The sequence below is a fragment of the Pristiophorus japonicus genome, chromosome 13, assembly GCF_044704955.1.
Source record: "Pristiophorus japonicus isolate sPriJap1 chromosome 13, sPriJap1.hap1, whole genome shotgun sequence".
NCBI lineage: Eukaryota > Metazoa > Chordata > Chondrichthyes > Pristiophoridae > Pristiophorus > Pristiophorus japonicus.
Genome location: NC_091989.1, coordinates 118,938,574 through 118,951,586, shown reverse-complemented (window position 1 = coordinate 118,951,586; position 13,013 = coordinate 118,938,574). Strand labels below are relative to the sequence as shown.

Genomic DNA, 13,013 nt, shown 5'->3' with positions numbered 1-13,013 from the left:
AAGTCGCGCTCACTTTCACCTGTCTTCACCTCTAAAACTTCCTCCAACTTTATGTCCCAGTTGGTGCTTTCTGTTCTTCCAATTTGGTCATTGCCATACCCTTCATCTGTTCCACTGTTAGTGGCATAGCCTTCAACCATCGTACTCTTGTATTCTCGGATTTCCTTCACAAATGATCCATCTGATTACACCTCTTCTCGATTTTCAAAAACCTCAATCTACCTCTTTGACAATAGTCACCATCTTGACTCTGTTCTTCCCCCTCCCCCAACTCACTTGTGTTTGGTGTCCTACTATGCCAAACCCTCTCCCCTGCTTAGTGACGTGCCTTGGGATATTTTGCTATGTTAAAGTGCAAGTTATTGCATTCTGATTTTACAGTAGTATGATGAAATGCTTTAAAATATATAATTGGGGCTTAAAAATGAGCACCAACTCCCTGTATAAGCTATAAATGTACAATTTTATTTTGTACAGGTACAGCTACATGATAGACAACGTAATTCTCCTGATTACTGGAACGTTACACCAGCGATCCATTTCTGAACTAGTTCCAAAGTGTCATCCATTAGGCAGCTTTGAGCAGATGGAAGCAGTGAATATTGCCCAGACACCAGCAGAACTTTACAATGCCATCTTGGTTGACACACCTTTAGGTAAGGTATGAGTCTGCAGGCATTAAAGAATTTAAAAGTTCTACTGAGAGAAGTTCAGCATTTGAATAAGTGCCTACATAACATTATAATTGATCCAAGAACATAGGTGCATGCACCTTCTCCCATTAAAGTTCTGCTCATGATCCAATCTATTTTTCCCCTAACTATTGCGATGGCCCGGAACTTGTGGTCTTGTATGACAGCAAACTGGCAGCGCTCGCCATCATTTCGGCTTTGAAACTGACCCCATCTTTATGATTTAGTGTATGCACATGTGGAAATCCTGAAGTTGCATCTGTCATTCACTGCTCCTCCAAGGGATCCGCGGCCCCCCCCCCAAATAGAGCCAGCAATCAGTAAATTCACTGATCTGACGAAATCTTCCCCTTTTCCGAACAAATATCGCTGTTAGAAAAGTTAAACCCATTCAGATGAGGTGTAATTTGGATTTTAACAGCAATCTGAGTAATACCTACTGCTAAACAAAGGTTCGGGCCTGAAAAACTAATTTTAATTTTGCGGAGTGTTAAATTTATCTCTCAAAATAAAAATAAAATGTTTTAAAACTTAAATATAATTTTTTTTTTTTAAGTTTGTTCATTATTTCAGGTTTACCATTTCCTGATGTGAGATTCTCAATCTTTGTTTTGCTCTCCCTTTTTAAAAAGTTAGAAACAAAGAAGCTTCCTGGTTCTTGGTCTGTGAGGATCCTGCATTGTGATTTGTTGCTTAGACAGCTGGTTAATGTCACAGCAGCTTGTACTATGGGATTCCCACTATAGTACGTTGATGTCAACTGCACGTCGGAAAAGCGGAATATTTTGGCACAGAGATTGTGAGATCTTTGTAGAAAGCTTTGCTTCGCCGCTGACCACAAATTATGGGCCAATGTTTCAAGTTCTTCCTTGTGAGTTGGAACCTAGTATTAGGTTTCATAACAGCATTTGTTCTGTACGTAAAAGTGACTGGTCTAAATTGTAAAAGATTGGGGTTGGAGAGAGCTGATGGTTACAGAGGAATTCATAAGGAATTACTGTGCATGTGAAAGCCAACCCAGCTGAGACAACTTGAGCGCTAAAGGAATGATGGTTAATTGTGGTTAAGATGTCAGCCTATCAGTCTTCTATTATTTTATGTAATTTCATTGAATGGAAAAGGTGAGTCTGTTTTCTTTGTGATGGGTTACCTAATTGTTTAGTAAGCACTGCTGAAATTTATACTGTTGATTCTGTAAGTGAGTTGAATAGCAGTCTTCAGTGGGACTGCACACAATCATTCGACAGCTAGGATATACTTCAGCTTTTTATAAAATAGAAAAGTGACTGTTGTTCTGCATGTCTGGGGTGTTAATGGGTTATGATACTGACCAGGAAGAACAATTAAGCTATAAAAAGTAACTTATAAAAGGGCGGGTGTACAGGTGGGAGTGCAGATTGGAGTTGAGATGGAGTTGCAGCCAAGCCCTGGGTTGGAATTGAAACTATTTACTTTTGGCTTACGATATGCCAGTACATTGGCTCCACAAAGGAGGAAATTGAGGATCTAGAGTGCTGTACAAAGCAGCTATGTAAATTGCAGTGTTTCTAAAACTAGTATGTAGTTACTCTTTGGCCCTCAACAATAACACTGATATCATTTAGGTGTACAAAGGTTAGATATTCTTTTTACAAATAATAGCATAATTGTTGCAACAAATAGAATCAACCTATTAACTATAGAGAGAGCATTGAGCATGAACTACTAAGATAAAATTAGGGCATTTAAGAATCCTACTTGTACAAAATAGAATGTATTAAAGTACTGTACTGTTCAAGATCTTGGATAAGGATTTTGTTCACCTTGATCCTCAATTTCTCATTCATTGCAAGATGTGTAGTGATCTGCTAATAGTCCAGAAGACAGCTAAGCTTTTAGACGCACTTTTGATTCTCCAATTTATACTCCTATGTAGCGTGAGACATTGCCCCAGGACCAGAGTCTTAGAATAATAACCCTTTTGTGTTTATATAACTTGTTTTTCTTCGTAGAAAGCTGTTAGAATTTACTGGTTATTGCTGCTAAGGGTGCACATAACTGCAAGTTTAGCAGTTATGTGAGATGATTTCCACTCTGCTAATGCTAAACTGCCAGTGTAAATCCAAAGCAACTACCTGGAGGGGTCATGTCCAATGTTGCCCCTCTTTTTTTTTGGGTGCGCTGCCCCTTTAACGGGTTGCGCGGCTCATTCAAATTTCTGTGCATGCACCGCTTAACGCGGACATTGGTCGTGTCACACCGCTACCATTTGGAGTGCACGGAGAATACATCTGGTTTGCAAACCTTTGTGTCCCCTGGACACTTGAGACCTGTGATTCTCCCATTTAATAGCTTTTGGGAGACAGCTCGGCAGTTGCATGTATCCAGGCATCTACAGAACTCTCTTCTAAATGGGGCAGTTAGTGTTCCAGCCAGGCAAGAATCAGGAATGTAAATGGGCTCTAGGCAATGGGCCGGATTTTTGGCTTTTGGTGTTTTTCCGCGAAAACTGTAGCGATACGTGAAACTTAGCATTTTTGCTGCGCTACCATTTTTAGGCCAAACTTTCGGCCTTTATGTCTGTAAGGGAGGCGTTGCACAAGAATTCGTGGCGCAAAACGTGAGTTTCAGCAACTTTAGTCCTGGGTCGGGAGTGCTGCGAGAGAGGCCTGGGGGGAGGGGGGAGAAAAAACATTCCAAAAACATTTACAATACCCTTAACTATCTAATCGCTATAAAAAAATAAAAACTTTAAGTTACCTTTTTTGCAAGTTGTCATACTTAATGCTGCTGGCAGGGCTGCACAGACAGGTTTGACCTGTCGCTATTTCTGAGCGCGGCGTACGGGTCGGGAGAGTGCTGAAACTCTGATGCAAACGCAAGTCGAGTTGCACGTCGGCGCACCTCTCCCCAGCGGTACTTGGAAGCACCGCTGCAAACAGGTACCCAAGGATCCCACCCGGGATCAGGCCCAATGTGTTTTAAAATACATTTTCTTGCTGCAGAATTCTAGGGACCTGGGTGCAGAGTAAAATGGTTCTGTGCATTTTACAATACAATAACTGAAAGACAGCTGTATATCATTCCTACTGGATTGTTTTTTAGTGAATGCAGTTTGTTTGAGAATTTTCAGCTTTTTTAGAATTCAAAGTGATGAGTGCAATGAGATTTTTGTCTTCATTTCAGCTGCATTTTTCCAGGATTGTATATCTGAACAGGACCTTGATGAAATGAACATTGAAATTATTCGTAATACACTGTACAAGGTAACTGCAAAGTAACTTGTACTACTGAAACTTTAAATGAACTTCTATGCTCAACAAAGTAAAAGATGTCAGTGCTAAGAAATGGAACACATTCTCATCTTGGACAGCCAGTATTAGCATCCAATACTCATAGGTGGGTGTAACAAAGCCAGATTTGCAGTAAAATGCCCTCAATAATGTACAATATCCATAACCTCGGAATACCACTAATGGTATACAATATGATTTTGCATTTCCCATAACCACCAAATCTTACGGTGCCTATCAGATATTTTGGGCAGTTTAGTGTGTAGTCATGAAAGGTTGCAACTGCTCATTCAATTCAATTTGAGACTTTCATTTTGGTGCAGCGACTGGTCACTGTATTTTAGGCTTCATAGGCAGTACCCTATTTCCACTACCTGAGTGAGAAGCATGTGAATGCACTATTCTCCATTTCTAATCTGGGTACATTGGTATATATTGCCAACCTGGAATTTATAAAAGCTTTGTTTCAGATTCGTCAGGTGCATCATTTTATCAGTTAGAGGTAAGTCTTAATGTGACCTGTTCTGTAATAGAATCAGTTAACATTCTAACCTGCCAAAGCTCACAGTAGACTCACATTAATTATGGATACATGAGTAAGGTGACAAAAGGCTGTTGGTGAGCATGGAAAGGTGGTGCTTCAGTATGAATCAGCACCTTTGAGAGAGGAGGTGAAAATTGTTGTGGGTCAAGTTACAAGTTGGACCAAATTTTTAGCTGAATGTCACAAAATCTATTTCAATTTAACCACAGTAGATTGCTGAGGGCAAGAGTTGCTAGGTTGTTTCTACTTGACTTTGGAAGCTTGTTGCTGTGTAATTGACTTGATTGCTTCTTTTCTTACCCCTCCGCTACCAAACCCCAAGGCATATCTTGAGTCATTTTACAAGTTCTGCAAGACATTGGGAGGTACAACTGCTGATGCAATGTGTCCTATTTTGGAGGTGAGAATTTTAAACTGCAGTGCTCAACATTCTGAAACATTTTATTAATTTTGGTTTGGACTAAGTATATTAAGTTTGAAGATTAAAGGCCAGCCTTGATTAAATATTTTTTGTTAGTCAATACAAACCCTCTATATTGACTCATGTTTCCAAAGGTCTGATCAAAATGTAGTTATAATTTCTCATTTGTATGGTTTAAATTTGGGAGATTTTAGATTAATGGAACTTTATTCTTGAATTTCTGTTCAGATCAAAGTAAGACTTAGGATTGACATCAGAGGTTATAAATTGGTGTCCAAATGGCTGAAATGCCTCATTCTAATGGCAACAGCGGTGCCCACAAAGCGAGATGGGTGCAGTCAATGGTGCCCTGCACCATGGGAAAGCCCACTATCCTGGCAAAGCCACATGCACGATCATGCTGCTTCTATCTGGTGATGGGGAAGGAAATGTAGTCCCTCCCCTTTCTGTAGAGAGCATCTGTGACATCGCAGATGCAGCAATGGACCGCAAACTGGGAGATGCTGGAGATGACTCCTGTTGCACACTGGAAGGATCCACTCATGTAGAAATTGAGCGTGATGGTGACCTTGACTGCCACTGAGAGAGCCGTCCTCATCTTGGTCTGAATCTTGAGGTCTGGTTGCAGGAGGTGGCAGAGCCCTATGGACCGCATCTTTGCTGAAGCGCAGTGTTCGAATACACTGTTCCTCAGTGAAATTGATGTAGGAGAACTGGTGTCGGAATACCCTAGGAGGGTAAGGCCTCCTGTTGAGAGCCCTGTTGGGCCTCCTCCCTCTGGCCATATTTTGCTGTCTTTCTCTCTGCTTCAGTTGCCTCCGACAGTGAAGCTGCAGTGCGAGGTTCAGTGCCAGCACAGCCCCCATGAAATTATGTAAATGCTGGAGTTTCAAATCTGCCCTCAATGAAAGTCACGAATCTCAAGTCACAACACTCCTTCAACTGCAAATTGCTCAAATCTGTCGAAGCGCCTATCTGCCTAGTTGAAACTTATTGGCCAACTAAAACGTCACTGGATGTTAGTGCCGTTAAATAGCGCTCCTCCAGCAGACATCCGACTGAAACCCGATTGCTGATCTTTTGTTGTCACTGGCAGGCGCTAAACCAGAGGGTCAGGGCTAATTTTTGTTCCGGGGCGCTGCGCATGGTGATGTCGGCTTACTGCCGTTGCAAAACACTTGCTGAATTTAGCGGGAGGTGCTGTTCTCTCTCCTTTGTGCCCCAGGGGCGCAATCGGGAGGCGCAAATTAGCCCAATTTCTCTCCCAAAGTAACCACCTTCCCTTGCCGTGTTCACCCATAGTACTACTGGTTAGTCTTGATTTGAGGTGTAGACATATAGAAAAAAATTTGTCTTTGGATTAAAATATTGGATTAAAATATCTCAAACTTCCATTAAATATTTCAATATCATTTTTAAAGCATTTTGTGTTATTTTCATCATAGGCATATTTTAAAAGACTGAGAAATCACATGTTTAGCTTTATAATTGGCGAAGCTGAATCAATTTCCACAGTGCTGAAACCCTAAATATAACTGAGGTGTATTAATGTGGGTTCATATGCACTGCAGATATTGTGCAGAATTGTACGTAGAAGAAACTGTAACCTAGTACGAGAATGAATAGTAGAGTAATTTATGTTCCGTAATGTTTAGTTTGAAGCAGACAGGCGAGCTTTCATCATCACCATAAACTCTTTTGGGACAGAACTGTCTAAAGAAGACCGAGCTAAACTTTTCCCTCATTGTGGAAAACTCTACCCAGAAGGACTTGCTCAGTTAGCTAGAGCAGATGACTATGAACAGGTGAAGACCGTGGCGGACTATTATCCAGTAAGTAGTGCTCATTTTTGGGTTGAATTTTATGCTGTGAAGAATTCTAGAGTAATTCACGCAAACAAAATTACTGACTAAATGTAAATAGCTTCTTCCATTGGACTAACTGGAAATTGTGAAACATATTTGGTGTCTGTTCCATTAAATAGCTTGCTTTTGTTACTAGATTCTGCAATACCAATCATTTTCATGCTTTGATATTATATTAAGATATCACCATGTTTGCTTTTTTGTTTCAAAACACACAAGTAATTTAATGTTTACATGTAGCTAGTGTCTAAATGTTTCTTTGGCTTTCTACAAACTAAATGATCCTAGGTTGAGGGGACTGGCTTTAGATGTTGAATAAAATGAATATTCAACAAATTCTTCTGTATTCTTTATTTAATGCACTTTAGACACCCATTTTATAACTCCAACTGCAGTAACACATCACGTGATAATTGAGTTAGGTGTCGGATTCTGACTGCACTGCTGTTTTTTTCCCCCCTCAGGAATACAAACTACTGTTTGAAGGAGCTGGCAGCAATCCTGGAGACAAAACCCTGGAGGATAGATTTTTTGAACATGAGGTACATTATTTTAGTGATACTGCTAGGTTCAGAGGTTGAGTATTGCGTGAATGTTGCTTTATATACTTTGACCAGTAATAGATGGTGCGTGGGAAGTGCCACAAGATTCCTTGGACACCTAATGTATTTTCCTGTACATTTATTTTTAGAGCTTTGGCACAGTATTAAACATTTAAAGGTTGCATTGATTGGCTTACAGGTGCGACACCGGGCTGATCCGTGACAGGGTCATCCGGAAACCAGAAAATGTTCCGAAATCCGGACTCCCCCGACCTTCAACCACCCGACCTCAGGCCACCTGACCTCCCAATGCCTCGGTCCGGCTGCCCGACCTCCCCCCCCCCCCCCCCCCCTCCGGCAGCCTGACCGACCCCCCCTACCTCAGCCCTCCCAAACCCTCCCCTCCCGATCTCCGGCGGCCCGACTGACCCCCCCCCCCCCACCCCACTTCCTCGGCCCAGGCATAGACATTCTGAAATCCAGGTTTCCAGATTTCAGACGTCACACCTGTAGTTTCTTTTTGTAAAAAAACATAGTGAAGCATCACTCAGCAATGCATTTTTAGATAAACTGTAGGTTTATACCTTTACGAACAACCACTTGATAAAGTAATAGATCTTTCCAGTTAACCTGTGGCGATCTCATTACAAGAGTTACTCTGGACTCATTGGAAGGTGGCACTGTAAAGGAACCAGTAAAGATGTGAGGCTTCCTGGAGATTATAGGCTTCTTCCTGTTCCAGTCTATTTGAAATGTTGAGGAACTTGAAGACTCGAGGCATCAGTAGCCATTGACGAAACTGAGCCAGGTACTCCTAAAGTGAATTAATGGTAGATCGTAACTGTGGTGGAGCTTGTCGTCAATAATTCTGCTCATACTGAAAATTGACTTCCCTGATCTTGATCAAACTGGGATTTAACTTGGGGATCATGACCCGCTTAGTGCTCATCCGATTCTCTTCCATAAAAGTTCTTTGAGGATGAAACGAACAGGGTGGATAAAGGGGAACCAGTGGATGTGGTGTATTTGGTCTTCCAGAAGGCATTTGACAAGGTGCCAAATAAAAGGTTACTGCACAAGAGGTTGGGGGTAATATATTAGCATGGATAGAGGATTGGCTAACTAACAGAAAACAGAGAGTCAGGATAAAATGGTTCATTCTCTGGTTGGCAACCAGTAACTAGTGGGGTGCCGCAGAGATCAGTGCTGGGACCCCAACTATTTACAATCTATATTAACGACTTGGAAGAAGGGACTGAGTGTAATGTAGCCAAGTTTGTTGACGATACAAAGATGGGAGGAAAAGCAATGTGTGAGGAGGACACAAAAAGTCTGCAAAAGGACATAGACAGGCTAAGTGAGTGGGCAAAAATTTGGCAGATGGAGTATAATGTTGGAAAGTGTGAGGTCATGCACTTTGGCAGGAAAAAAAAATCAAAGAGCAAGTTATTATTTAAATGGAGAAAGATTGCAAAGTGCTGCAGTACAGCAGGACCTGGGGTACTTGTGCATGAAACACAAAAGGATAGTATGCAGGTACAGCAAGTGATCAGGAAGGCCAATGGAATCTTGGCCTTTATTGCAAAGGGGATGGAGTATAAAAGCAGGGAAGTCTTGCTACAGTTGTACAGGGTATTGGCAAGGCCACACCTGGAATACTGCGTGTAGTTTTGGTTTCCATATTTACGAAAGGATATACTTGCTTTGGAGGCAATTCAGAGAAGGTTCACTAGGTTGATTCCGGGGATGAGGGGGTTGACTTATGAGGAAAGGTTGAGTAGGTTGGGCCTCTATTCATTGGAATTCAGAAGAATGAGGTGTGATCTTATCGAAACGTATAAGATTATGAAGGGGCTTGACAAGGTGGATGCAGAGAGGATGTTTCCACTGATGGGAGAGACTAGAACTGGAGGGCATGATCTTAGAATAAGGGGCCGCCCATTTAAAACAGACATGAGAAATTTCTTCTGAGAGTTGTAAATCTGTGGAATTCGCTGCCTCAGAGAGTTATGGAAGCTGGGACATTGTCTATTTCTGTCTTAAATGTATTCAGTTTCTTAGACAATAAGGGGTTATGGGGAGCGGGCGGGGAAGTGGAGCTAGGTTCATGACCAGATCAACCATGATCTTATTGAATGGCGGAGCAGGCTCGAGGGGCCATATGGCTTACTCCTGTTCCTATTTCTTATGTTCTGATGAACTATTGGTCACTGTCTTTATACATTGGTTGAAAATATTTAGTTTTAATAATTTGCGTTGATGTTGGGGAACTTTTTTATTGGAGCAGTTTTATATTCTAAAATATGAACTGGTTAGTTGCATTTTGATACAATCCAAATATTGTGCTAATTGCACCAGCCAGCAGATATTTAATGACTAAACCTGGAGGTGACACTAAGTACATGTGTGAATGACTCCTGTAGAGTCTTTGTGCATTCAAGGAGCAATGTTTGGGGCATTTGCAGCCAAAGTTAGTCAGCACTGGATGGAGATAGGAAAAGAACTTTCCATTCTTTATGTATCAGCTGTTCAGTATCTGGAATTTAGAAAATGATGCAGATATTTCCATGTGGCTATTTAGTAATCCTAAACCAATGTAAAAACACTAGTTAACTACCTTCTACATTGGCCTTGAAGGGATGTTGACGCTGCCAGTTCCTGCCATACAGGTCTTGCACACTTAGAATGTTTTGCTACATTAAAGGCACTATATAAATGCAAGTTGTTGTTGGCAACTGCGATGTAAACTTGCTGGATTTGTGAAGAACAGCCACTGAAATTACTTCTATTTTAATGGGTTTTAACAACTCCAGTATCTATACATTGGGGCTGTCCCCATGTACACAAGATGTGCATCAGAAACCAGCAAAGCAAACGGCAACTGTCAACTTAAAAGCAGCTCCTGCACTGAGCTCCAAGCAATTACTTGTAGATCTAAGCGTCACCTGTAGGGTTGCATGTTGCTGAACAGCTGCAGGATGGTGTGATTTGTGCACTAGATTTAATTTGGGGTGAAGTCGCGGTCAGAAGCTTCCTTCAGATAAACGCCTCTGACCCCCACAAATCTACGAAAATACCTGGTGATCCCGGAGGAACGTAAGATTTTGGTCGGAGGCTTTCATTCGCTGTGCAGTGTATGGGAACATGTCCTCAAGATACGTAAACGTCTCGTGGAATCACGTGGGCCTGGACCACCAATCACTATCTAGTATTCTCGTTGGTAATAATGGCAACTCTGTTTTTACGAGCTCCCATTGCAATCAATGAGAATAACCCCCTAAAACAAGAAACAAAACACAATAAATAAAAAAAAACAACTCCTATTTAAAATTAATATTTTTTGTGTTCTAATAGGGTTTAAAAATAAACTTGCTTTAAGGGACAGGGTTTTTAATATAAAAATTATTGATTAAGTTTAATCTTTCTATGTTTTAAAACACTTGCACTGGTAAAAGTAGCCTTTACGCCTGCCTTTACTAGGTGTAACAGTTTGAAGGACATTCGCTGGGCAAGACTTGTGCAAATAGTGAATGTCCTTCTTGCGGGGATGCGTAGGACCTGTCAAAAGATATCGGAAAAGCCAGTTCTCAGCACATGCACATCGCGTGCCGAGAACCGGCTTTTGCGAAGCCACAATTTTCATCCCAATAAGTGTTAGACTCAAACTCAAGCTGCTCTTTGCATATAAGCTTATTACACAGGGATATTGGAAAAGGTCGGTCAGCAGTTGTCTTATCTGCAGTTCATGTCTGGCTTCGGATGAAGTTTACAAAAGGGATTCGGACCCTCCATTGCTCTTGTGTTTGCTTTTATGTATTTTTTAAAAATGTTTTTGGGATCTACAAAATTTAAGAATTCTAATCCCTGTGCAAGCAACTTTAACTTTGGGTTGTTTTGCAGGTTAAACTGAACAAGTTGGCTTTCCTGAACCAATTCCACTTTGGGGTCTTCTATGCATATGTGAAACTTAAAGAACAGGAATGCAGGAACATTGTATGGATTGCAGAGTGTATTGCACAGAGGCACAGGGCCAAGATTGATAACTATATTCCTATCTTCTGAATTCCAGCTTTGCCACCAATACATGAAGTACTAATTGCATTCATCTCCTTGTATTGTTTCTAGTTAAGAATGTTTCATTTGTAAAGTGTACATTGAATTTCCTGGATGTATTCCAAATCTTCCAGATTTTTTAAAAAGGCATTGCTGACATTTTAACTTGTAATCTGCTTCTCCTTGGAATAACACTAAGACGATGAAACTAACTCCAGATCCGAGTTGCCCAATTTCTAATAGTCTGAGCAGCATTTGCAAGTTGATTTGCTATATTCATGAACATTGCTTTACCTTTGTTTAATTGTAATGTATTTTTAAAACTAATATTTTCCAAAAAATTGAGTGCTGAAAATTAGCTTTATGACTATGACTTTATATACTTTTGGCAATATTACAACTTCTCTTGGAGTGCTTTAAGATCTTTATTGGAGTAACCTTTGCATGTCTTAGTTGCAGTGCAAAATCAAGGTGAGCAGATGGATCGGAAGGTCAGCATTACCTTTTCATCAAATATTTGATTCTCTTTATATAATAATTTCCTGTGATCGCTGGTAGTCGTTTCTCTTGTAAGTCCAATGTTTTATTTTCAGAAAATGCTCCAAAAAACATTCAGTAGCTGAAAATTGTTTTTTATGTTGAAGCGAAGTGTATGATGTAATTATTCTGTCACAGTTGTTCTGGAGCATTCACTTCTGCATGTGCTACTTTAGTATTACTCCAGCATTCACCATAAACTGTTTACATTCAGAAAAGAATTGCTGGCTGGGCCCATGTTCACAAAAGCAGTTTTGCTTCTTTGTCATGTTGAAGCATAAAATGGGAATTTTGAAAATAAATGGTAGCTTCTTGAGTATGGACCTAGAAGTAAAGTATTTCTATGTGCAATTTGGTAATTCATGTGCAGTGTGTAGAAAACTCTCGAGTTAAGTGTACTAATTAGGATGTGATTCTGATTAAATATTAATCTGAAATTTCAAAATACAAATCCCGTGACTTGTTGACTGCTGTATATTGTATTTGTGATCAAGTCCTTTAATAAAGCGATGACTGCTTCCTTGCAGATGTATCCAATTAAAGTTAAATATTTAAAAATGTGAAACCAATGTCGGACCAGATGTGCAATAATGCAATATAAGTAATGGTCCTTAAAATTATCCATTGAAACATTCGAGAGATTTAATTTTAATAATCTTCTGTTCCATGATTTCTTTCTGTTCATCCTAAATAGGCTTCTTTAAAGACAGGTCAATAAATCTTTGCTAACTATTATAGATGGTCTGGGTTTGCATTTATTTAAACAGTTTAAAATCCTTCAGTTAAACATTTCTGATCTTGGAGTTTATGTAGATCAGTCTATAATAAGTAAGTCAATAGAATAAATATTTACCCTTCATTTTATAGATTTAGCTGCACAGTATTCATGCAGCTCATTCCCTTTGGGAATCTACTTCGATTCATCGTCTTCCATAAAGCTCCTTAACACAAGAATCTCTCCATGGATTTTCTTTGCAATGCACACCTGCTGTTTGTAAGATTCTGTTAAAATACCAACTTTGGAAAACAAAGCTCTTTGATTTGTTTCATTGACTTATTTTAGTGGGCTTGTAACGTGACTGAAGCG

The 13,013-nt window shown here is 40.2% G+C and overlaps 1 protein-coding gene across 1 annotated transcript in view; it reads left to right on the top strand.

Annotated features, from left to right (window-relative positions):
* LOC139278265 (V-type proton ATPase subunit d 1) overlaps positions 1–12,377 on the top strand; it is a 74,000-nt gene extending 61,623 nt beyond the window's left edge. The window contains exons 3-8 of the mRNA XM_070896914.1: positions 478–656; positions 3,858–3,937; positions 4,831–4,908; positions 6,585–6,761; positions 7,259–7,336; positions 11,237–12,377. Coding sequence (XP_070753015.1) covers positions 478–656; positions 3,858–3,937; positions 4,831–4,908; positions 6,585–6,761; positions 7,259–7,336; positions 11,237–11,398 — 754 coding nt within the window. The 3' untranslated portion in view covers positions 11,399–12,377. The remainder of the gene's footprint in view (positions 1–477; positions 657–3,857; positions 3,938–4,830; positions 4,909–6,584; positions 6,762–7,258; positions 7,337–11,236) is intronic.
* The last annotated feature ends 636 nt before the right edge of the window (positions 12,378–13,013 follow it).